This window comes from Euprymna scolopes, chromosome 25 (genome assembly GCF_053919585.1).
Source record: "Euprymna scolopes isolate OS-2025 chromosome 25, ASM5391958v1, whole genome shotgun sequence".
NCBI classification, from domain to species: domain Eukaryota; kingdom Metazoa; phylum Mollusca; class Cephalopoda; order Sepiida; family Sepiolidae; genus Euprymna; species Euprymna scolopes.
This window is the reverse complement of record NC_136506.1, coordinates 25,656,667-25,684,611: the sequence shown is the minus strand read 5'-3', so window position 1 is coordinate 25,684,611 and position 27,945 is coordinate 25,656,667. Positions and strand designations below refer to the sequence as shown.

The window sequence follows — 27,945 nt, the reverse complement described above, 5'->3', positions numbered from 1 at the left end:
GCTACATCCAATTTTCGAAAGTTAGAAAATTTTTCAATATCACTACACATATGACATGTGGCTCCAGAGTCCACAATCCAGTCACTCCTTTTTCCATTAGACAATAATGCATGATGTGTAAGAAGTCCAATACACTCACCCTCACCAGAGTCACTGGAGTTGTCCTGTATTTTCTTAGTAAAGAAAACTTTCTTTCTTGGAGGGTTCGACTTAACATTCTTTGTTTCAAGTAAACGGCAGTCACGTTTAATATGTCCATTTTTTCCACAGTGAAAACATTTAGATCCCCGTTTGTTGACATGATGTTTTGATGTCATGGCTTTCAATTCCGTACTGTTAATTTCCCTCTCTTTAATTTTGCTTTCTTCATGCAACAAGCGTTCAGTCACTAACACCCATTTAGGAACGTCCTGACTTGCTTCAAGTGCTGTTACCAACATATTATAATCGTCTGGGAGAGTAGCCAGAAGGTGAACAACTCTATCCTCCTCGTCAATGGAATCGCCAATGACAGCCAATTTGTCAAATAATTCCATCCAAGTCATTATGTGTTCATGGACAGAGTCACCGTCAATTTTCTTCTCAGCGCTAGTTTATTTGCCCATGTTTTCTTTTGAAATTGGTCTGCCAATTTCTTCCACACAACTGCAGGGTCGTCAGGGTCTCCAATTAAATACAGTAGTGAGGTTTCTACTGAGAGCACAATAGTCGCTAAAGCCCAGTTTCTTCTCGATAAATATTGCACGTGGGATGCTGGCTCATTTCGTTTGTCCGGAACAATTTCTGTTTCATTAACTATATTCCATAGTCCATCCTTAATTAATGCCATTTTGCATTGGACCTTCCAGGTATTATAGTTTGAACCATTTAGTGGAACCAAGTTGCTTAGTTTTGTTTCCATTGTTATTTAACTTAAAAGAAAAAAAAACAATACAAAACTTCGACGACAAAAAAAAATCCAAGATGGCGAAAAATTACCACACGTGTTTGCTTCACTATTATTTTCAAGACGTTATCACGTAGACTGGGCCCATAACCAATGTTGAAAATGAGTGGAAGTCATTTAATAAAAATGTGGGGACACATACCTCATCACCGGAACCTGCGACATCCAGAAAGGTTATAAAAATTACTATGAACACATTTTGTTTGACGAAATACGGAGACGCACACAATGTGTGTGTATTTTATTTACAACATAGAGAACCGAAGAGTTACAATAAAAGGGAAGAGAATCCCCACAGTAAAAGGGTTTTGGAAAGGGGCAGATAACCCTATAGCAATTGAATATATATCAACAACTAATGCAACTCAAACAATTAGAATATTTTATATTTTGTTTCATCAAAATTAGCAGCGTCGGTAGAGAATTTCTCGACGAATGTGGGTTGTTGCTCAAATCCACTCTGAATTATGATCGTTTTATGTACATTTTAAAATTAAAAGATGGTCTGAAATCTGAAATTATTACTGAGTGATTTGCTTGGTGCTCTGTGATTGGATGAAAAGCAACCAATCACAGATTACCTTTTTAAAATCTTAACTAAACCTCATGTGATTGGTCTTTCAAAGTTTCTCCCTCTTTTGGCTGTGATTCTCTGAGAAAGCAAGTGCACCTCCTGCTATCTCCATCTTCAAAACAATAGGACATGTGTGAGGATTCAATCACCAACTGTATAACAGAAGACAGGTCTCTCTATTCCTACAACCCAGCCAAAATGAACTCGGAGAATGAGAAATATAAGAACTGTTATAGACATGCATCTTTACAGATAAGTTTTGCAAATCCCAACTAATTGCAATACACTTTCCTCTATTTTCTTTCATCAAAATACAAGGTTTTATTATATGTTCATCTGCGTTGTATGTCTTTCTTGCTGCCAGCATCACAATATCTTTGTTGCCACATATAATTGTGAAAATACGAATAGTGGACAAAAACACTTCATTTATTAATAGTTTGCCTACAACAAATTATGACAGTGTTAAATGAGACAAGTAAGACACTGAATGCATTGCTTCCATACACAGAAAGATGCATAAATTATTTTAAAAAAAAAGGTAACATGAATATTTACATTTTATTGTGGGGTCTTTTCTGTTAAAGACAACCCACAAAGTCAACGTTGTCTGTAGCACGTTTTGCAAGAAAATGAGGATGAAATCTGGTTTTGATCCTCGACTATATTGTTATACGAGATTTCTGACAAAGTCTTGTGTTCACCATAAAAAATATGGCGTCTACTTTTTTTGTCAATGGCAATAACTATGATCTCGCTTCGGGTCAAGATCAAAGTGTAGTATCTGTTCTTCAGATGCTGCACTTCAATTTCTTGTTCTCTGTCAGTGGAGAAATCCTTCACGACTGAGACAATTTTAATTTTTGTTCCGTTTCTCCACATTAAAAAACGAACCTCGTCTCTAACTCTGTCCCGTGGGGAGGCATTGTAAATAGGAACTATGATCTCGAAACACTTTTTCTCGCTGTTGAGGTTCCTAGATGCTGGAAAACCTTCTGCTCGAATAGTTTCTTCCTTCAAACTGTTAGACTTTGGAATTTTCTCCCTATTTCCTGTTTCCTTGACTGTAGAAATTAAATGTAATGTGAATAGACAGCTCACTGTTCAGCTCCCCACAGTCCCTTGTTAGACATGATCCAAAATAGTAGCCCCTTACGTTCCAATGAAAATATGCCTTGTTTGAGGTGAAAAAGAATTTTTAAAAACGGGAGGTAAGCTTCGTTCTAATAATAGCATGCCTTGATGTAGGTCTAAACGCTAGTATCCTCAACAGTAGTACCAACTCCCTTTACAGTGTTTATTCAGAGAATCTGCAAATTTTACAAAACAAGGGAAATAATTATTACCTTGTGCGACCCATGGAAATTCCATGGTTAAGTTTTTCCAATGTGTATAGTTTTCATTGTTTCGTTTGATAACAGAATTTTGCTTTTGATTTTCAATTTTCATTTATTTATTTATTTATGGCACTTTCAGCATTTCTTATTTTAATTAATAATCTGATTTAAACTTTTAATAAAAACATATTTTTAAATCTTACAAAATATATAATATGAAAATACAGACCAAATTATTAAAAAAATTTTTTAGAAAGCCAAAAAGATATATTTTTTTTTATATTTAAAGATATTAAGTAAGCTTTCGGCTTGAACAAGCCCTTTTCATCATTATATCATTTTGCCTTTCTAAAAAAAAATTAAATATTCACTTAACGATATTTCCCCAAAATATCATCCTATTACTTATAACATTGTCACATGATCTGCATGCTTGCTCTTGAAGATTATAAGACACGAAGGAAATTTTCTACATCTCCAAGTTAAACAAAATGATCTGCACGCCTGTGGAATTCTCTTCCGTTTGCCTGCTTTCCAGTTGACTACAATCTGATTGTCTTCAAGTCCAACGTAAACAAATTCTTGATGAACCGTTCCCCCTAAGTAATCCAATTTATAAAATTCCCATTAGTTATGTTTACTATGCTATAACCACAATGACTAATGTATACCCATTAACCCTTATCCTCAAGTGGCTTCTGGGCCTCGATAAGTGGTGATTCCTGTGTAAAATAAAAAATCACTTGAAAATGCTCCACTGAGCTGAAAGTGTGCTTAATATGTGTTTAAAGAAAAAATATATTGTTTTGGTTTTCGCAAAAGGTATTTAATATTCACTTAATGATATTTAAAAAAAAATGCTATCCTATTTCTTATAAATTATTTTAAGTATTTCATCAGATAGACCTCAACAATGTATTATGTAGTTAAAACTGTAACAAAATAAAAAAAAAAAGGACAACAACAACAAGGTGATTAATTTAAATATCATCTTTACTTAACACACACTCAAAAACATCTATAATATAAAGGGCAAAAATCTGTTTAAATGTATGTATGTATGTATGTATGTATGTATGTATGTATATTTGTATGTCTGCCTAAAACTTTTTACGAGATTGGAATTGTTTTGAAGCTCGATCCTTCGGATGACAAATATTGAAAAATTGACTGAAAACATTAATTTTTTCACCCTCAACTGAGCACTTTTCTATAGGGCAGGGTAACAAAAAATCGTTCCTTCATGACAATTTAGCCAAACATGCATGTGCAAAAAAATTCTTTCTTTAATTAGTTTAAATATTAAAAAAGAAGACCTAACTTTACTCAAATGATCATAGACCAGTCGTTATAGTGGCAGCGTCGTTATCTTAAGATTGCATGTTCGAGCCGAGATATCAGATGTTTTTTTTTATTTTTAAAGTTTTAATATTGAACATTTTTTCGTTGTTTTTTTTTTAATGTTTTATATTTTTCCATCATGTTCACTGTTTTTTGATTTTGTTTTTCTGATTTTTAAAAAAGTTTTAACATTTAAACATGACATGGTTATTTATGCCATTTATTTTTCGTTCGCTTATTCTTTACTTTGCATCACGTTTGCTGTTTTTTTTTTGTTTTTGTTTTTCCGATTTTAAAAAACGTCATGATAATTAAACAGGGTTATTACGTTCGATTATTTTTTATTTTGCATTTTTTTTATAACCCCCCTGCTCCACACACACACACACACACTTCACCACACCCAGGCAATGCCGGGTACCCCCACTAGTCTATAATATTAATCTCACGTGTCTGTTTAAATGTATGTATGTATTGCAAAAACATCGACAGAGGTGACAGATCCTGACAAGATCGGTGTCATTTTGATACTTGACATCTCGGACGACAAATATCGAAAAATTGGCCAAAAACATTAATTCTTTCACCCTAAATTTGGTCGTTTTGTACAAGGATGGGTCGATTTTTTTTGTCGACATCTTAGTAAGTCATCGTCATCATTGGTTAATTTCAACACTTTTGACTTCTGGTCGCGTTATGGAGACTAGGGCTAAGACGTCAGATTTTCTTGCACTTTCTTTTCCGCCTTCTCTGCACGGATTCGAGCCTGCCTGCCTGTCTACTACCACTTTTTTTTTTAACACCTCTCTTCACCCTGGCTGCCTACTGTTTTGATTCCCTCTCCACGCTACTACAAACTTTTTTAACACCTCTCTCCACATTCACTGCCTGCCTACTACAACTTTTGTTTTTGCTCAACGCACACCTCCAAAAACCTGGGCAACGCCGGGCACCTCGGCTAGTTTAATATAAAATAAAAACAAAAAAAATGTATTTTTAGTTAAGCTAAAGTGGCAGGGAAGTGGATGCGGATATTAGGAGAAAGAGGTCAAAGAATGCTGAGTTGTTTAATTATTCACATGAAGAAATCTCAAAATTTTTACTTTATGGTATCTTTGATCCAACGTGATCTTTGGACACAAGTAGCGGTTGGTAAAGAAGATGGCATTCATCCAAACTACTTAACCAACTGTGTTTGTGAACATTTCAACAAACTCAACCTAGAACAAACACTGAGCTCTTGACTTCTATTCTAATAGCTTCTTTCCTCAAACTGCAAGACTTCAGAATTCCCTGCCTACTCCGTGCTTCCATGACTGTACCAACATGCAGAAGTTTAAATATGATATTAACCAACATCTTGCTCATCTCTTTACATAGTCCCAAATATTAGTTCCTTAAGTGACTTAAGTGACAATATACCTTGTTTGTGATGAATAAGATTAAAAAAAACACTTTAGAAAATGCAGTCTTATTTTCATATTGCTTTATTTTGTTTTTTTCATTTTGTTTTTTATTTTGATTTTATTTTTGTTTTTTATTTATTTATTTTTTGTTTTTTATTTTTGTTTTTATTATTGTTTTTTATTTATTTATTTTTGTTTTTTTTAAATTTTTTTATTTTGTTTTTTTATTTTGTTTTTTTTATTTTTGTTTTTTTATTTATTTTTTATTTAAAAAAAAAATTTTTTTTTTACTTATTTTTATTTTTGTTTTTTTTTATTTTTGTTTTTTTTATTTTATTTTTTTTTATTTTGCTTTTTTTTATTTTTGTTTTTCAGATCGAATCAAAGAGTCCGTCCAAGAAATTTATCTCATGACAAACATGTAAGTACCTATTTTATATATATCTCCATCAATGATGTAATGAATATGAATTCCTCCACACAAGAATATGATTGGCGAGGGTTAGGGTTAAGCCATAAATATGGACAGGGGACAGGTGGAGCAGCCTATTAAAATGCATCTATATTTTAAGTTTCCACAGCAGTACGTTTCTTACAAGCTCTTGCTTGCTCCTCTGATGGTAGTAGATATGGTAGGTATGTTGCCATAAAGTTGCTGCTTCGTGGGATGATCTTGTCAAAATATATTTAACACTGTTCGTAGCATATGGATGTACGTGCCATCTAGCTTTATTCCCAATTTTTTGGTGAGTGTCCAGGTTGTAGCACCATAAACAAGGACAGACTCCACCACTGAGAGACGTTAAAAGATACACTGAAAGCCTAATGCTTAAGCATATTACCAATTACAGCCACAAACAACCAGTCATTAGGAATGTATTACTCGATTACTGTATGCAAGACCACTCAGCTACTTCATGCAAGTATGTTTGGTTTGGTTGTTTTATTTTATGGCATATCAACCCTTTTGGGGTTATTTAATGCCGAATCCAGTTATTTTGGAAATAGTATTCGATGTTGCAGCCAATTATTTTGTAGAAGGTTTTTATTCTTCGAGCTTTTTGTATTTTCAATCGCTAGTTTGTAGTGTTTGGTTTGGTTGTTTAATAGTGGATGTTATTGTTTTTTGTTCTCTTTCCTGCAGAACATGAATGAGTTTTGTGATGGGAGAGAGAAAAGGGTTACGGTATTAATGTTTGGTACATTTTAAATTAAGAAACCAGTCGGTCAGGAAGTGGGGTAGATAGAAAGAGAAAGAGGAAATGGGAAGAAGGAAAATGGGTAACGGTGGGCTGTTGTTTTTTGTTTTTGGTTTTGTAGAACGTAATTAAGTTTTGCAAAAGGAAGTCGAAAGAACAAAAAAGCATCAGTGTTAGGTGCATTTCATATCAGGAAGCCAATATCTTCAGACAGCCTGATCTGATAGCACCAAACAAATCTGTCCAGTACATATCAATAAACAAATGTTTCTTGTATGTGTGTTGTAGCATCATAGTTAAAGCAGATGCAAACTAACTACAGATTGGGAATCAGCATCATCAATCCAGTGTCCTCATCGATGTACAAAAGTGTTTTAATATATTTTGATGCAAAAAAAAAAGGAAAAAATTTTTTTTTTTTTTTTTTTGTGTCTTTTTCAGACAATTTTAAAAATTCTAATTTATAAATAAAATATTTTAAAATAATTACACTTTCGCTTGTTATTTCGTTTTATATCATTTTATTTCATCCAACTTTTGAAATTAAAGGAAAGGAAATTGCTACTAATTTTTTTTTTTAAATAGAAAAAGTAAAAATTAAAAATGATTAAAATAATATTTCTCCAAAATTTTAATTTATACAAATGAACTAATCTCGTGATGAACCCATTTGATAAAAACAAGTAGTCACAACTTTCTTTTCGTTTGCTATGTTTTCTTTGTTTTATTCAAATTCTCATTAAATGCAAAAGATTCCAGTAAAAAAATTGTCTGTAAAAGAGAAGACTAAAAAAAAAAATCGGATTTTTTTTCTTTTCTTTTTTTTTTTTCGTCAAAAACTATTAAAATGTATTTTGTTCCTGTATTTCAAGTTTCCACGTGACATCAGCATTGGTCGGCCATGTTGTCTATTCAGCCTATGAAGGCCCAAATTGCTATTCTTTAACTGTTTTTAAAACATATTGGTCAAACTTGAATCTTCATTGAAATAACATTAGTAAAAAATCTTTGTACATTTTTAGCATTCCTTTTTCAGTTTAATATCATTAGTCGATAGAACAATATCATCATTTATACTCTGCGTCAAGTCATCGTACGTATTTGTTTACTTTGGAGAAAAAGCATTTATCATTTGCATTTGTTAAGAATACATAAAAAATATTTGTTGGATGTTCTCTAAAAAATGCCCACATATCTATGCGTCCTGTAGAGTTAGGCTGCTGAATGAAAGAAGAAACTAAAATGGCGACGCCTAGGTGATTTTGTCTTCAATAGTTGCGCAAGCTAACACCAAAATCCTGCTAAAGTCTTGCCAAATTCTCAACAGTCATATGCAGATTAAACGATCCTGAACTGTATATAAGCAAGCTGTTTGGAGAATGGGAAAGTTTATTTTTGAGGAAAGTAAGCTGTACAAGTGGATTTAGGTTGTCCTATGCTCATGCACCCATGTTGTGGAACCCACAGCAGTACATTTCTCACTAGCTCTTGCTTCCTCTTCTGGCAGTGACGGGCAAATCATAAACGTTGCTCCCTGATATTAGTAAATATGGCAGGTATGTTGCCATAAAGCTGCTGCTTCATGAGATGATCTTGCCAAGATATATTTAACACTATTTGTAGCATTTGGGTGTACATGCCGCCTAGTTTTATTTCCAAGTTTTTGGTGAGTGTTCAGGTTGTAGCACTGTAAAAAAAGGACAGACACCACCACTGCTCTGAAGAACAGCCTTTTCAGTTTGTCAGTTAGCCTTGAAATCCACACTGACCGCAGGTTATCCAATGCAGGCCATACTTTTGAGATGTGGATTTCAATATCTCTCTCTGTGAAACCTCTGTTGCTGCCCAGATACGTAAACTGTGACTTCTTTCAGTATTATTCCATCTAAAGCTTTGATTTCCCCCTCCGTACTGAAAATCATAAACTTTGTCTTATCAGCATAAAGACCAATGTTATTTGCAGGTTTTTCTAGCTCATAGGACGAGCTAGATCCACGTACATCCAGCAAATTGCACATGACGCCAACTGTGATCCTAAAGGTTTAAGTCAGCTGATGGAAGACTGGGAAATCTGGAGAGAGAGAAAGTCGCATTGGTTCGGGCAAAGAGCCTGATAGATAGATAGAATAGAGCTGTACACACATGCTACGTTCAAGCGTGATGTGTTGTTGGAAGCTGAGAAAACAGAGTTATGAAGTCGTGTGAATTACGTTTGATTCCAGAAAATGTGTCAATTTCTATAATTTTCATTATTATTATTCAACGTTATTGCTTTCAATGTATTTGATAATTTTTATTTCTTTTTTTTATAGCGTTGTGACTGAACTGTTAAATGACATACGAGATTGTATCAGCTGCCTTTATAAGTTGTCGGAAAGCGTATCCACCCTTGACATGTTGCTCTCGTTTGCCCATCTGTGTACATTGTCTGAATATGGTAGGTTTTTTTTACACATTTTCTTCACCTTATAATGAAGGACCAAGACAATTTTTTTAAAAAGAGAATCACCACTTATCAAGACCCAAAGTCCATTCAAGGATAAGGGTGAATGTATGTAAGGCGAACACTGAAACAACAGTGTAATAATGGTTTGTGTTAGAAATTGGGTAGAATTTGGTTATTTAAAGGGTCATCAGCTCACAAAAAACTTTTTTACATTGGACCTGACAACAACTATGCTGTAGTCAGCTGGGAAGCAGGCCAGTGGAACAGAGTTCCACGGGCAGGCAGTTTTAGGAAAGAAGCTTTTTTGTAAAATAAAAATAACATTTTATAAATGTAACATTTTTGTAAAAAAAATTTTGTAAATATAACCTTTTTCTAGAAAAAAAAAACGTTTTTTAAACATAGCTTTTTTGTAAAAAAATATAACACTTAAATGTAACTTTTTTGTAAAAGAAATTAACATTTAAATGTAACTTTTTTGTAAAAAAAATAACATCTTTTAAATATAACTTTTTTATAAAAACATTTTTTAAAGAAAACTGTTTTGTAAAAAAAATAACATTTTAAATATAACATTTTTGTAAAAAAAATAACATCTTTTAAATATAGCTTTTTTATAAAAAAACATTTTTTCAATAAAACATTTTTGTAAAAAAAAATAACATTATTTAAATATAACTTTTTTGTAACAACATTTTTAATTATAACATTTTTATAAAAAAATAACATTTTTTAATTATAATATTTTTTGTAAAAAAATAGCATCTTTTAAATATAACTTTTTTGTAAAAATGCATTATTTAAATATAAAAGTTTTGTGAAAAAACATTTAAATATAACTTTTTTGTAAAAAAATCGCATTTTTTAAATATAACTTTTTTGTAAAAAATATTATTTAAATATAACTTTTTTGTAAAAAAAATAACATTTTTTAATTATGATATATTTTGTAAAAAAATCACATTTTTTAAATATAACTTTTTTGTAAAAAACATTATTTAAATATAACTTTTTTGTAAAAAAAATAGCATTGTTTTAAATATAACATTTTTGTAAAAAATAACATTATCTAAATAAAACTTTTTTGCAAAAGAACATTTTTAAATATAACTTAAAAAAAAAAAGATTATAAAAGTTTAATTCTTCTCATAAAAACTAAATAACTTTTCCTAAAAAATAAAAATATGTTTTTCTTTTTTAAAATGTCATTTTGTTATTTTTTCTTTCTGCTGGAATGCTGCATTGTTTTAATTTTGACGCTAGTTTGTTTTCACTCGGCTGTTTCTGACTGTTTATGTCATTCAGCATTGGTAAAGATTGCTTTTGCTTGGTTTAAAAGTTGTACCTGTACCAACATTCTTTTTAACAAACTTTGTTGGAGGAGCAAAATCGTCAAGTCCTCTGAATTTTTGATCAATCTACTCTTGGATTCTGACATACGCTTGCATTTGTTTTCGATATTTTTCAGTCATCATAATTTAAAATGGAAATAAATGTTCATAATTTTAAATTTTAGCCTCAACCTTGCAATGATCAAAAGAATCACAGTCGCATCCTAAATGTGATGCCTTCCAATAACCCCTGGCCTACATTATTTCTAATAACTATCCTGTTTTTGATAATCACCCTAGGGTAATCTCATTACATCCTTGCTATAATTCCTCAGTTTGTTCTGTATCAAAAACTGCCATAATTACCTCCCTTCTTGCTATGATCTAAATACCTATATTATCAAAATCTGTCCTAATTATCTCCCTTTAATTGTCAGGTGACTGAAACTTGATATAAACTGAAATGTATTTGTACCAAATATGGTTTGATTGCAGAGAGGACTGTTAAAATTATTTTTTGCATGTGTGAGTAGCATTTTTGCAAAACATGAAAATATTTCATTAAACTAAATTGTATTTATTTTTAGTTTGTCCAGAATTTACAGATACAACAGCCATCAAACAAGGAAGACATCCGATTCTGGAGAAGATCAGAATGGATCCTCCTGTTCCTAATAATACAGTAACAGTTTTCCTTTTCGTTTATTGTTTTTATTTTGTTATAAAAAAAAATGACCTTCTGTGTGTAAGTTTAACTTTCGGAATCTAGGACTTTATTTGAGTTATTCAAAAATTTGAAATTGAGATGGGCCTTAAAGCCATTGTATTCGCAGTAATTATTGTGGAATCGGATTGATGTTGTATCGAAAATTTTCTCAATTATCATTCTACATTCTCAAAGACAAAGAGACCTTCAAAATCAACCAAACAAATCTGGATTCCAGCAAGAATTTTTCACCCCTTCAATTCGAGAACAGCACTGATCCTATTGTTAGTTTCATTCAATCCAGCATTGACGCTGTTAATCGCAAGTTTTTTGGATACAATAAGCATTTCCACCCAAACTTCTTAATCTGCTGCAGGTCTATTATTCACACACTTAAACAAAGATATATATATATATTCAAATGGTCAGGTCATGTCATTGCTACTGATACCATGTAACCCAGTACTACCTGCCTCATGGTCGAATCACCGGTGACTAAACTAGTTCCCCCACCAGACTTGTTTGGTGAGAAGGGTGGCTAGTCTCCCTGAAGGATTAAAAAACAAGACCTTTCAAAGGGCGAATGAACCCTTTTTGGGGGTCAACGGCCAACTAGCACCTGTGTGTTTGTGTGTATGTATGTGTGTGTTGGGGTGGAGAGGGCACCCATAAGCCATGGTGAAGGCAACCTTTCTAGGAGAAGCAAATCTGATTTAAAAAACCATAAAGCGGAAGACCAGTACCGGCATTAAGCTGATCTGCAGTTTAACTTGTTGCTGGCTATCTTGCTCTTGCTTGTTGCTGGATCTCAACATTTTGAACTGAGAGAGAGACTTAATTAAATTAATAAAAACAAAGCTAAATTAAATTTTATTAGCAATGACAGACTCTGTTGGTTCCAAGGGCAGACAATGGCTCAAACCCATGTGGTAGATATTACTGTATTTCTTGGATTATTACTTTTGAAGCAAATGTCACACACACACACACACACACACACACACACACACACACACACACACACACACACAGAAGTTTACTTGAAACAGTGGTCATGTTATAAAGAGCAAATTGACTCGAAAAAAAAAAAAGCTCTCAGAAGTATGTCAGGTTGTTGGGAGTGGAAAAATGAAAATACTTGAAGTGAATTTTATGGTCAAGAAGAGCTAATTTATGAATATTTAGTTATTCAAATATTCTTAGAAAACTATATACTTGCATATTGTTTATATATATATTATATTTCTCTTTTTTTTTTCTTCTTGGAAACTGCTGGGTTAAGCTAGTTGTTATAAGGTGCAGCGAACGGACTATCATGGTATCTATACATATATTGAAATTAATAGGGATTAGTCACCAAAAACCTTATATTTACTCTTACTTTTTCTCAGAAACTACTCGGCCGATTTGTCTATAATTTCATGTAGACCTTTGCTATGACAAGGTATAGTCGACTAAGTATTATGGTATCTGTTCAATCCACAATACCACATTTACTCTCATTTTTTCTTGGAAACTACTGTGTTAAGCTGACTGAAACTTTGTATGCATATAGGTATAAGAGTTATCTCTTCCTGACAATAGGAGGCAACCAGAGTGATCTCCACTGGACCAGAAGGAACTAAAGTGACCTCCCCTGATTTCTATAAATACTGTAAACATAGGCGCAGACATTTGTATTTTGTATTGAGCTCACCACAAGCCAAAAGGATACAATATCTTGCTCTACTCAACTCTTAGATGATGCTACAAAGAGATTTTAATGGTAAAGCGCAAAAATGTGCTTTTATTAAAGAAACTTGTTGAGTTGCAGAAAGAGAACATTGAACTGAGGAAGGAGATGCTTTGCAGTCGTCCCTATATATCATGGACAAAAAAAAAAACAAAAATGGAATGATCTTTGACAAGATTGGATATAGTTGATGGAGAACGGGCACTATTTTTGAACACCTGGACGCAATACTGTTGGAGACGCCCCCTCCATGGGATTAATGGACTATCTCATGATGTCACTTCCATTCGTGACGTCACTTCCGGTAATGAGACCGGTGCCCGGCAATCTGAGATTGGCACACGTTGTGTGGACGTTGGACGTGTGCAAATGTCCTACCGTTGAGGAATTGATATACTCAACTCACTTTGCCTGTAATTTATGTGAATACAGGTTTCGTTCCTAAAACTCCTGTGTTCCTTCACTTATTACCATTTAACCTCATAACAGATACAAAGAGGTATGCAGATTGGAAGAGACAGCCGTAATCTGGAACAAACTATGAGAGACATGTACACCGGAAACAAACAGGTTACTGTTAAAACTTTTAGGGCCAGAAAGGCTCAACTCTGCCTCAGAGGATTGCCTTCTTTATCAGATATGACTGGTGGCCATGCAAAGATTGCACAAAGAAGTCCACTGACAGAAATTCCACTTGATGAAACAGAGTGAGGGTGAGTCGGTAACTCATTTTTTATTGAGGTTACATAGCCAAGTCAAATTTTGTGAATTTCGTATTCAGGGTCTGAACAAACTGATTTGCTGGCAGCAAATTAACTATTCAAACAATATGGTTGCCAAGCAGATGACAGCAGAATTACAAAATACCAAGCACCAGAGAAGGGTACTGGCAGAGGTAGCTTTGCTTACTACATTAGAGCAGAAGTTATCAAGGTTGGTCTGCCTGGAGGCAACAGACAAGTCAACTCTTTATTTTAATGATGCCACACACCCTCTTGTGCTATCTGCTGTGCAAAGGTCGAACCATGAACAGCACAACCAGGAGAAAAAGAATCCTTTAACTCCATGATATACTAAACGTTGCAATGGTTGTGGGAAGATGTCACACCTAGGAGAATTGATGAATCGAAAAGATTGCCCAGCAATTGGACTTTTGCAGGATGGTGGAGCACATGAAAAAGGTATGCCATAAATTTAAGAGGTTCAGAACAGAAACCACAAGCAAAGTGTCAAGAAGTGAGGAATCATTTATGTTTACGAATGGTACCTTGAATAAATTTTCTGCTTACAGACACAATAAGAGACAGCCGACAAATGTGCATGTGCCTCAACTTGAGTGGGATGGGAAGCAATTTTAGGTGTGTGCCCCAGAATTAACCACCTCAACAGCCAGATTTATGAATCTAAAAGAAAGCTGATATATATATATATATATATATATATATATATATATATATATATTAGAGCAAACAGTTAATAAAACATGTTAAAAAACACTTTTAAAAGAATTAAAAACATATTTAATATGAAAAGTAAACACTTGATAACTGGATAGTCCTTAATCCGCAGAGTTTCGAAGAAATACTTTCCTTCTCATCAGAGGGTAGGAATTAGCAAAATGCGGGATCAGATTTTGCATACAAAAGTATTTGATGAAACTACAAATAAGTCAAAGATCTTACTTGATAACAAAAAGTGAAGCAGAGGGAATATGGTGAAGAAAAATGTGATTACACGTGAATGGATAGTCTGGTGAAAGGTAAATAATCCAATGACGGTAAAATCCAAAAATATAACCCCAAGAAAGTTAATTAGTTTCCATTTGCATAAGTAAAATCCAAGGAAATATATATATATATATATATATATATATATATATATATATATATATATATATATATATATATATATATAAAATAAAATAAGAATTACAGTTAAGTTTACCAAAATGATCCAAGATGGCAAAACTAAAGTAAATTATAAATATTAAAGAATTAATATTTATAAATTAATCTCAACCAGATGTAAAAGCTTGATAAAACCAAATAGGAGATAGAGCTTATAATAAGAACAAGTTGTTAATAAAACATGCTAAAAAAGACTTTTATTAACTACTTGTTCTTATATATATATATATATATATATATATATATATATATATATATATATATATATATATAAAATTATTTTTTTTTATTTATTTTTTTTTTTATTACATTTTCACCCCAAACAAGGCACATTGCCACTTTAATGTAGGGGGCTACTATCAGGGGAAACATCTACTGGGGTACTATGTAGGGATTAGGGCAGCGAGATGTTGGTTCACGTTGCACTTGAACTTATGCATGTCAGTACAGTTGGGGAAGCAGTGACCTGGAATGGAATTCCAAAGTCTAGCAGTTCTGGGGAAGAAACTACTGGAGTAGAAAGATCTTTTACATCTAGGGATCTCTACAGTGTGGGGGTGGGATTTTGTAGCTTGTCGAGTCTGTTGAGGGTGTTCACATCGTGGGGGCACAAGTGCTTGCAGTTCTTCAGAGCATTCACCATTATAATACTTGTAGAACAGGCAGAGGGATGCAACGTTTCGACGATGGGACAGAGGCTGAAGTTTTGATGCCAGTTTAGGGCCTATCAGATTTGCGACTCTCTTTTGAACCCTGTCAAGGAGCGAGAGACTAGTAGCCGATGCACCGGCCCAAATATGACAGCAATACTCCATACATGGGCGAATAGTGGCCTTATAGAGGTACAGGATACTTTCGGGTGTTAGAAGTTTTCTAGCACGGTAGAGAGAGCCCACCTTCCTCGCAGCGGCCCTGGCAATGCCCTCGATGTAATTGTTCCAGCTCATGTTTCCTGTGAACGTTAGGCCAAGGAGCTTGAAAGACGTACTCTCAGCTAAAGAGTTGTTGGCCATTGCTATAGGTGGTAGAGAAGGTTTCTTGTAATTATTGAATGAAACCAGTTTTGTCTTGGTGGCATTGAACGTTACCATCCATTTTTGTCCCCATTCCACTACTGATTTGAGGTCATCCTCTAGTGTTTCTGCCATTACTTTAGATATATGTTCATTTGTTTTCCTGTCGTGCCTGCTATAGAGTGTGGTGTCATCAGCATATATACCCATCTCAGAGGCAATTTTGTCGGGGAGGTCATTTATGAATATTAGGAACAGCAGAGGACCAAGGATAGATCCCTGGGGCACTCCCGCATTTATATTATATTGTTTAGACGTACGACCGTCGAGGACAACCTGGATTTTTCTCTTATCTAAGAAGGATTTAATTATGTTAAGTATTCTACCAGTGATACCGTAAGATCTAATCTTCCTGAGGAGACCCTCATGCCATACCCTGTCAAAAGCCTTAGATATATCTAGAGCTACCGCTCTGCCCTCTCCCGCTTTGTCCAGTGAATGGTATATGCGTTCAGAGATTACAGTGAGGATGTCTGCCGTGGAACGGGCTTGTCTAAATCCATATTGATGGTCGGTCAGAAGTTTAGCATCTGTAAGGTGCTGGACTAGAGCATGGTTAATTAAGGTCTCAAATATTTTGGCGAAAAGTGGGAGGAGGCTAATAGGGCGATAATTTAATGGGTCAGTTCTTTCGCCAGAATTCTTGAATACTGGTACCACAGAAGCAGTTTTCCAACAGCTCGGAAAGCAAGATTCATTAAGGCATTTGTTGTAGAGTTTGGAGAGAACTGGAGCTACTTCGGCTGAGCACTTTTTTAATAGCACAGCTGGGATGAGGTCGGGTCCACATGCTTTGGAAGTGTCAAGGTTTTTTATGATAGCATGCACCTGAGCAGGGGTGATTTCCAGATCGTCTAGCGTGGCGTCTGTCCGCATAGGAAAGTCAGGTAGGGGGTAGTTTAGAGGGTCCAGTGTAGAGTTGGAGGCAAACCGACTGGCAAGCATGTTAGCCTTCTCGGTTGCTGAGCAAAGAACCTCGTGATTGTTGGTTAGTGGGGGAATTGTTGATTGCCCATTATTTACTACACTGTTGTAGATTTTCCAGAAGTCACGAGTTCCTAATTTTTGTGCTTCGATGCGTTTTTTAGTGGTTTCCGTAAATTCCCTCTTAGCTGTCGCTATTTCTTTCTTAACGTTACTTCTAGCTTCTTTGTACTTTTGTCTGTTTGAACTGGACTTATGTCGGTTAAACCTGCGGAATGCATGCTGCCTTTGAGCAATGGCAGTTGCGCAAGTCGAAGTAAACCATTGGGGAGAGTGGGGCTTGCTATAGAATTTCCGCATGGGAACATGCGCTTCGATTGCAGTTTTGAACCATTCAGTGGTCTCAGTTGCACACTGTTCAGCAGGAAGAGAAAATATATTTCCCCATGGGGCGTCTCTGATAAGATCTCTGATAGCTTCCCAGTCAGCCTTTTTATAATATCTCGTTGTTTTGAGCACTATAATAAGTATTAAATACCTACAGACATTAGTGTTTCATCCTTTCGGGAATCATCAGTGAAAGGTGTCACGATTCACACCAGTCAGTAGATTCAAACCCGGCAACAGAAGCCATCTTTGGCTTCATTAGCAAGGACCTAATCCATTCGGCTACCGTTAACTGCAAGAAATATATATATATATATATATATATATATATATATATATATATATATATATATATATATATATTACTTCCTCTTTCTCAAGTTAAATATCCAAGTCGTATGTATCGAGAAACATCGAGAAATTATTTTAATAATATGCAAGAAACAACACAGAATAATAAAGGATAAGATATATATATATGTATATATATATATATATATATATATATATATGTATATATATATATATAAACAGAAACACAAGAAAATATACAAATCATATAAAAAATTGCAGAAAACATTGCAGAAACAAAAGATATTCAATTAACGCAATTTGATTTTCTTATTTATATGAACATGATCGTTGTGGAGTTATGTTGCTGGTCAGAAATAATTTCAAATACCATCATGTTTACAACGTTGCATTAACAGAAAACTTAAAAACAACATGTGCGATATAAGTGCAGGTAATAAAAATATAATGTTATTGCAGTGGTGTTTTAGGAAAAGAAAATATTTTTCGATGCTACTAAAGTAAAACAGTGAATGACTTTAACGGATACAAACAACTACCGTTTTTAATCGAAAAAATATCAATCAAAATATTTAGACCTTTTTAATACAGTTTTTAATGAGATATTTTTTGTTTAATTATATTCTACTTTTTGTTTCATAAAATAAAAATCCATTTAAAAAGATCATTTTTAAATGGAAATCGCTCCAGACAATGCATGAAACCACTTGATGCTAAAAGCTAACAAGAACAAAAAGATGATTATCAGAATGACAGAAGATACCTATTCACATTAGTCTTGAAAAAAAAAACCAAGGTTTAAAACAGTCAGCATAAAGAGAATTCTACAATCCTGCAGTTCTTGAAAAAAAGTTACTGGAAACTGTATCACAATTAGGTATTAAAAAAGTGAATTAATGGAGACCACTAGACCAACAAATCAAATGAGCTGGAACAAAGGAAGCAGAGAATAAATCAGACGATTCTGAAGAACACATACCATAATAGTATTTATAGAAAAGACTGAGACTAACAACACCACGTCTGTGAGAGAGAGGTCGCAGAGAAAAAGACAGAATTCCGTTTCTTTGTGTTTTAATATATGTCCTATTTACAAAGCCTCCCCACGGGACAGAGTTAGACACCAGGGTTGTTTTTTAATGTGAAGAAAAGGAACAAAAATAAAAATTGTCTCAGTCGTGAAGGATTTTTCCTCCATTGACAGAGAACAAGAAATTGAAGTGCAACATCTGAAGAAGAGATACTACACTTTGATCTTGGCCCGAAGGCCAAAAACCTCTTTTTTGGCCCCTCATGACTCCAAATAGAATCAAAAGAAAATTATAATATTTTTTTAATTTTGTGAACAATTTGACTCTTACAGAAATTTATTTGAATGTTATGTAACATTCAAATTGAAACTTATTTGAATGTTACATAACATTCAAATATAAACTTGTTTGAATGTTATGTAACATTCAAATTGAAACTTATTTGAATGTTACATAACATTCAAATATAAACTTGTTTGAATGTTATGTACCATTCAAATTGAAACTTATTTGAATGTTAAGTAATATTCAAAATAAAACTTATTTTAATATTATGTAACATTCAAATTGAAACTTCAATAAAGTCAAATGTTTACTAACATATTGATTTCAATGAAGCACATACAAATATTGATTTATAGAGAAAATAGATTATTAAAATCATCTTTTATTATTTTTTCAGTATGCCTCAAATGACAGCAATTTTATTATAATCACTGGACCAAATATGGTAATTTTATTTTCTCATTCATTTTTTCATTACCAAAATATTTTCGCGGAGTTTGGAATATTTTTCTATAAATTATTTTTTTCACCTGCTGTTGTTGTTGTCCTTTTTTTCTTTTTTTCTTTTTTACAATAACTTTGATTTTTGGCAATAACGTTCTTATGATGTTGCGAAGAATGACTGGTAGTAATGCATGTGTCAGAAAATAAAAGATATAAAAAAGCCATTGGGGACAAAAACATTTAATTTATTAATAGTTTGTCTACAACAAGCTGTAAAGACAGTAAACAAGTTATGTATACCTACAGTTTTCTTACTAAGGGGTCACCACTTATCAAGGCTCAAAGACTACTTGAGGATAAGGGTTAATGTATACCAAGTGACTTGTTAGACAACATTGTTGATTAGTAATTGAAAATTGGTTAGAATTTGATTATTGAACAACAAGAACTTATTACCATTAGACTTGAAACACTCATATCATAGTTAACTGGGAAGCAGTCCCACAGTATTATGTTCAACAGACATGTAGTTTTAGAAAAGAAACTTAATTCATGAAATTTTCATTTAGTTTTATATGCAGATAGATAAGGGAAATTGTTGACAGTGGTTGTACCTATTTACTATGCCTCCCCACGGGACAGAGTTAGACACCAGGGTCGTTTTTTAACGTGGAGAAAAGGTACAAAAATAAAAATTGTCTCAGTCGTGAAGGATTTCTCCTCCACCGAAAGAGAACAAGAAATAGAAGTGCAGCATCTGAAGAACAGATACTACACTTTGATCTTGGTTGTAGCTAAGAAAAGTGTTTTTGTGAATGTTTTACGGGGGGGGGGGGCAGCAATAGATTAACGCTCAGTCGAGCACTTGCCATGAAAATAATGATAGAACAGAGATAGGTTTGTAGCATTTCTTCTGTGAGTGTTTTATTTCTATTGTGTTCAAAAGAATAATTGCACACACTGATCTATGAAAGTATAGCAATATATCTTTATTTTATTTTATTTTTTTTATTACATCTTCACCCCAAACAAGGCACATTGCCACTTTGATGTAGAGGGCTACTATCAGGGATATAATCTACAGGGGTACTATGTGGGGAATTGGGTGGCAAGATGTCGGTTCACGTTACACTTGAACTTGGTGAAAATGATGGTTGGTGTGTTGTTAGGAAGGAAATGCTCATTTGGTAAATTTATCAGTCGATTTTTCTCAAGCTCAAATTATCCACTAACAACATCTTTTTCCGTTGTTATTATATAACCATTTGTGACCACCTTTTATTTGGCCATTGTCGTTTCACTGAACTGACCTGACTTCGGTTTGAGGTGATTACACCTGTGCAAACCTTTTGCTGAAAATGAAAATGACCTTTCAAATGTACATTAAACTTAGCTTTTTTTTTTTTGAAAATTGATCAAGTTTGTTGTTTCTTTCCATGTAAATGTCTGGTGTCAAGTTCATAATTTTTATTCAAATAACCTTGTAAGACATTTGATAATTATTTTATCTTGTTTCTCGCATATGGCACCAGGTGTACATTTTTTGTCAAAATAATGTCTTGGTACACACGACCTCGATATTAAACATAATGCCAGGTTCATGATTTTTATTCAAATGAACTTTTGTTATATTCCATTATTATTTTGTGTTGTTTCTTGCATATTATCAAAATAATTTCTCGATACATACAACTTGGATATTTAACTTGAGAAAGAGGTAGTAGGGAAGAGAAAAGGACATCGCCCGCAAATTTTTGAAGACAGTTTTGCACCCTGTCGAAGCATAAAAAGATACTTTGAGATACATGTTTCCATACAATACCGTGCACAATTTATTAACCTGGCTTATGTCAACGGTAACTCAAATCTAAGGGAGATAACCAGCATAGACATAAAAAAAATAAGCATATTTTCCAAGGTGTAATCATTAACGTACACAAAACAAAAAGTAAACAACCTGTTACAATGAAACGATGTTGGTTAATCAACAACAAAAATTAAATGAACTTGTTAATTAACAAAAATAAAAAATCATATCACATACTTCTCCTTTTTCCACCAAAGAAACTCCATGAGATGAATTTTCAGATGATTTTTTTTCCTTTTCATTAATTAACAAGTTTATTTGATTTTTGTTGGTGATTAATTAACATCGTTTCGTTCCTAATGTAACATGATCCATACCTGAAATGTTGGGTGTGACCCCTCCTTCACTCAGGCCCATGTCCCACTTTGGTGTCATTCTTTATGGAATCTTCTTCGTCTTCAGGCCCATTTCCTTTGACCTTTGGCAGACATTCAATACATCCACAAACAACGCATGACGCAATTGTATATATAAGATCTTGATTATTTTATTCTACAAATGTTTTAATACAATAAACTGAACACAATTAGCTCCTTAAAACTAACTAACCTAACTAATGATGAAAGGAGGAGGGGCTCCCCTTCCTCTCATCTACAGAGGGACAGAAAATACATGCTCACCTCATGCTGTCCAGACGAAAAAGAGAATGAAAAAGGGAATCCTGGTCTGCATTTCTATGTATCCCTCCACCCACAGCCAAATTACCACCTGGCCCTGCAGGGAGAGGGTGCATAAGCAACCACCAACCGTGGTACTACAAGAAAATGCCACATTTAGGGTTGTTTACTTTATTTAGTTTATTTTGTTACTTAACATTTTTATATTTTAAGTTCGTTAATTAACTTGTTTTCTTTTTGAAAACTGCTTCGGAAATTTCCGGGACTAACTTCACCCGGCGCTTGCAGGTATAGTATTTGTGTATTTTTTTTTACTGCTTCAGCAATTTCTGAAACTAACCTCATTCAGGTATAGTTTAATCGTTAACTTTTTTCCTTCATGCGAACTGCTTCGGCAATTTCTGGGACTCGGCTATAGTATTCATGTATTCTTTCTTTTTTTTTTTTCTTAAACCTTCTTTCATTGTTCCACTGGTTATTTCAATGTCTCAAATTATACCTTAGAAAATATGATTATTTTTTGCTATGTCTATGCTGTTTATCTCCCTTAGATTTGAGTTTCTGTTTACATAAGCGCCATAAAATAAATACGCATAAACATACTTTTCCACGGTGTGTCTTTTTTTTTTTTTTTCGTAATAAATTAAGTGAAGGCACCTAAAAAGGCCTAAAAATTGTTTATTTATTTTTTTCTAGGCTTTTTTTTTACTAAGGGGCATAACTCTAATCTATAAAATAATCACTCTTCCATGGGAGATAACTCTGGTCCATACAGTGATATTTTTTACTAACTTATAAATTATTGAAGAGGCAATAACTGTTGTTGGAAAATAGTAATAATTGATTGATTAACATTAACTGTTAATGGAAACTCCCGACAGAAAATGATACCCAGAAATCAGAAATTTTAATGTAAAAACACAAAATTAAATATCTGGATAGCTTGAATACTAATTTTTTTTTTTTTCTCATTCGCTACGCTATCTTTGTGACTAGTTTAATTTTCGGCTATCAATATAAGAGGTATTCGATTCTTAAAGTGAAGGAGTGGGGTAATAAAATAATTTAAGACACCTAAAAAGCCTATAAGTTGTTTTTTTTTTAAATAAAATAAAATACTTTTTATTAACATTCATCTGTAATATAAATCTCACTTGTCTGTTTAAATATATGTATGTATGTATGTTTATATGTCTGCCTAAAACTTTCAACAGAGGCAACAGATTTTCACGAGATCAGCAGTGTTTTAAAGCTCGCCTCTTCAGACAACAAATATCGAAAAATTGGCTAAAAACATTAATTTCTTCACCCTCAACTGGGCCGTTTTCTACAGGGAGAGGTCGCTTTTTTCACTGATATTTTCGAAAGTCATTCCCCTCTTTTTGATGAACTAGCCTTAATGTAAACATTTGTCACTTCTGGTTTGGTTATGGGCGCAACAGCAAATATGTCACTTTTTTTTTTTCACATTCTTTTCCTCCTTCACACTACGGGTTCAAACCTGTCTGCCTACTACCACTTTTTTTTTTTTTTTTTTTTTTTTTTTTTTTGCTCAACACACACCTCCAAACACCGGGCACCCAGGCTAGTTGTGTATTAGTCCATCTTAGGTATAAGTCGATTTGCATTTTAAGACCAAAATCTCTCAACAGAAAATGATACTCAAAAATCAGAAATTTAAATGTAAAAACACAAAATTAAATATCTGGATAGCTTGAAATACTAAAACACAAAAAAAGTGGCTTGTTAGAATTTCATACGATCATACCTCAGATCGACAGAGAATAAGTCATCCTCAGCAATGACCTAGACTCTTCCAGGGTGCTTCCTCATTATTAGAGAAAAATTCGAAAATCGAAATATTGAATTTCAAGCAATACCAACAGTATCGACTTAATCACAGTAATGAACATATCCCAAAATTATGAAAAACAATATGATTGAATATTAATTATTATTATTTGAAGACAATTAACGAAAATTGAGTTTTGCTTTAAAAAAAACAATTAGAGAGCTCAAATCGTAACAAGGGAGGTAATTATTTTCTTAAAACTTTGAAAATTTTAGGCCAATTTAGCAAAACTCAGTTTTCGCTAATTGTCTTTGAAAACTGTTTTCATTAATAATTGATTAATGATTAATTAACCCTTATTGTTTTGTGTAATTTTTGGATATGTTCATTACTGCGACATAACAATTAAGTAGGTTTTCGGAAGAAAGCACTCTTCACTGGTCTGCTTTTTCTATGCAGTGAGAGTTGAATTCATTTTATGAATAGATTAACACAATTAGTTATAGTTTTATGATAATTTGCTTATTTAATTAATAAGTTAATGACTAAACGGTACTTAAATTTAACTTAACTCCTATAAAAAAAATAATTTTTAACAAAACAAAACAAATACCTTGTTTTAAAAACCAAATGTTAAAAATAAATTTCTTCTTTTTTTTTTTTTGTCACTTAAATTAGCTTCTTAATGCAAGGGAGATAACTGCAATTGGCAAGGGAGATAACTGCAATTGTTTAAAGCATGAAACATTAAAAGATTGTGGAAATTTCAGTGATTACCTATGTCCGGTATGGTTTCTTATTATGAGTCAGATGCTAGATTACATTAACGTTTTTATAAAAGATTGTAGAACTCAGTGGTTCCTTGTGTAGATTATGGCATTAAGGTCACTTGCTACTTACATAAAAAATAACATAATTGTGTTATCTAATGACCCAAATTGCCAGTTTTATAATTTAAACGATTGTTCGCTGAAAAACAATGTGCTTTTCTTTATTATTTGATTTTTTTTTTTTTTTTTTTTTTTACACAGGAATCACCAAATTATCAAGTCTAAGAGGCCACTCGAGGATAAGGGTTAAAGAGTGTACAGTAGAAATTGGACAATATAGTAATCATTAGTAATGAAAATTCGGTAAATTTGTTAACTTATATGGAACGGCTCATCAAGAACTTATTTACGTTAGACTTGAAGACAACCATATTGTAGTCAGCCGGAAAGCAAGAAACGGAAGACAATTCCACAGAATTCTTCACAATACTGTTCTCATCTTTTTCTCGTGTATCTTGTTGAACTTGTGAATCTGTTTGTCGAATTCAGGAATGCCCACAGAATTTTGAACAGCACTCCTCTGAGCTCCAGTCTATTTCCCCCACCCCTGCCAAACTTTAACAAAAAAAACATTTGTCTAGCTACAACCACTATCAATACTTTCTCCCCCTCTCTATCTGTGCTTAAAACTAAACGTGTAATCCATGAACAAAGATTCTTTCCAGGAACTACCCACCTATGGAAATCTGTTCCACTGGTCTGCTTTCCAGCTGACTACAATGTGGCCGTCTTCAAGTCCAATGTAAACAAGTTCTTGTTGAGTGGCCCCCTTAAATAATCAAATTATACAAAATTTCCACCACTAACGATTACTACGCTTTTGTCCCAATGATTCATTAACCCTTATCCTCGGGTGGCCTCTGAGACTTGATAAGTTGTGACTCCTTTGTAAAAAAAAAAAAAAAAATAACTTTATTTAATCCATGGTTGTAGCATTCTCTCATTCCATCAATCATGTCTGGGAAGAATTCTTAAGTAATTTGCAGTTGTCTTCTTAGTATCTCTTGCACTGAAGATTGAACTTTCAACCTCTAGAAGAGTGTAACTTACAGCTGAATGTATCGACTACGCCACAAGGTCATGGCTGATGGAACAAGAACATGCTACAAAAGACAAACTGATGTATTCTTTTTTCTGCAATTGCCTTGGACAAAATATAGGCATACTATTTTTTTTAAAATATTCATTCTTTTCGTTGGTTGGTTGGTTGGTTGTTTTTGTTTTATGGCATATCAACCATTTTCAGGTTATTTAATGCCGAATCTAGTTATTTTGAGGAACGATTTTTAATGGAGTATATATATATTTTTTTTAAGTCAGATTCTATTTAACCCATAGTTGGGACCCTAACAGGTACTACCACTCCGGGTCAGAGTGGACCTGGGAGCAATGGCAATTAAAGGGTGGCTCCACACTCCCCAAAGCCCGCAAGCTGGGGCCTCACCATCGGATATAGTTTTAGGTCATATCCAGGACCTCATTCTTTTGGGGGTCAGCAGAAACCAAATTTGTCAGTGGAGGGGGGTTCGCTACCTGTGGAATTTGGTTTCAAAATGCATTTGTGCCATTCTCAAATCATCATAACTATTTGGGAGTAATATCCAACAATCTCTATTATTATTTTTTACTGTTCAACACATTCGTTTCTATTTCTAAATATTTGTTATACATATTGAAATTAGTTGCTTTTTTTTTGTTGCCGGTTGAAATGAACGCTAATGCGCTACAAATTTAAAAAATAAAACGTACAACATTCTTTTTTCACAATGGTAAAAAAACATCCATGTTAACTCTTTCGAACATTGTTGCAAGAAATGAATGCGGCTCAAAAAAAAAAACAAATTCCTAATTTTTCTAATGTCTTTCAGTTTTATTTTATTACATTTTATGATCAAGAACAAAGGATCGCTTGAAATAGAAAAATAAAATATTAAATATAAAAACAACATCGTTTTTATGCTTTGTAAAACCCTCATAATCTTGAAATTACTATCCTAGAAGCATACATTGAATAATATGTATCTTAACATATATATATATATATATATATATATATATATATTCGTATGTTATAAAATAAATAAGTCGATTAAAAGCAATATTGTTTACAAATTTCAATGTCGGTGTGGTGCCGTTTATATAGATGACCCAGCATCTTTTAAATTAGAATCGTCCAGCATGTACCTCGTTTCATCCAAGATCATCAACCAATTTCTAGGGATTTCCTATTAGTAGAATTGGCTATTCGACAACACTTAGTAGATAAAAAGGACTGTGTTTCTTCATTCTCTCCACAGTGTTTTTCTGTTTTGCACAGAGGACGCACTAAGTTCCACTTGTCTGTCCTCAAGGCATTGCCATCAGTTTTAGCCTCCCTACTTTGTGCAAGCAGAGAAACCTTTGGTTACAGTTGGAACTATTTGGAAGAACACATTCCATTTAAGTTTTTTTTTGTTTTTTGTTTCTATCCCTTTCGCATACAAAAAAAAAAAGTTTCTTTTCCTTCTTTCAGACATATATCCTTGGAAAGTTTGTCTGGCGAAAAGTGCTTTGGGTTTTATTACAATTCATGATTTTTTTAATCGACTTATATATATATATATATATATATATATATATATAGTATAATAATTCTCCAAGTCCCAAATATCAAGTTTTACTCAGTTGGTCCTTTATTACTTTTCAAAAGGTAGCCATTACAATATTGTTTTGTATTGCGACTAAAACTATGTATTTGCTGCATTTTTAGTCACATAGTCATCAGATATTTATCTTAAAAAACTTAGAAAAAAACACTATTTTCGACAACTTACATGGTTCATGCAACCGACACACTCTGCTATTGTATTACACTTTATATGCTCCGGAACCCAATTTATTGAGCTTTGATTTTTTCTAAATTTATATTAAAAAATTTTTTATTTTAGAAAACTTTATTTATGAAAAAGATTATCTAATCCATCATCCATTGTTAACCTAATTAAAAGTAAATGATTAACCTCTCTCTCTCTCTCTCTCTCTCTCTCTATATATATATATATATATATATATATATATATATATTTTTTTTTTCTTTTTCAGAGTGGTAAATCAACATACCTTCGACAAGTTGCTCTCCTTCAGATCATGGCTCAAATTGGATCGTACATTCCCGCCAGTTACGCTTCATTCCGTATTTGTGATCAGATTTTTTCTCGGATTGGCAGTGACGATGACCTTGAGACGAATGCTTCAACTTTCATGTTAGAGGTAAAGTACAAGATTTTTACCTACAAATTATATTGTTTAGATTTATAAGACTTTAATAATCTTTATTCTATAATAAAAACCAATGTTTTGAAAGCTTTTCAATCGGAGTATATGCATCGTCATGCTGGATTTAATTTTTGACTCCATTCTCTCTAAAGAACTATTTTTGCATTTCGAATCAACTTGCGAGAATTTTCATACAAGCTGAA

General features: G+C 33.2%; 1 protein-coding gene across 1 annotated transcript in view; it reads left to right on the top strand.

Moving 5' to 3' along the window:
- LOC145247298 (mutS protein homolog 4-like) overlaps positions 1-27,945 on the top strand; it is a 150,557-nt gene that overhangs the window by 92,194 nt on the left and 30,418 nt on the right. The window contains exons 14-18 of the mRNA XM_080108920.1: positions 5,980-6,025; positions 9,116-9,240; positions 11,168-11,262; positions 19,335-19,382; positions 27,569-27,736. Coding sequence (XP_079965046.1) covers positions 5,980-6,025; positions 9,116-9,240; positions 11,168-11,262; positions 19,335-19,382; positions 27,569-27,736 — 482 coding nt within the window. The remainder of the gene's footprint in view (positions 1-5,979; positions 6,026-9,115; positions 9,241-11,167; positions 11,263-19,334; positions 19,383-27,568; positions 27,737-27,945) is intronic.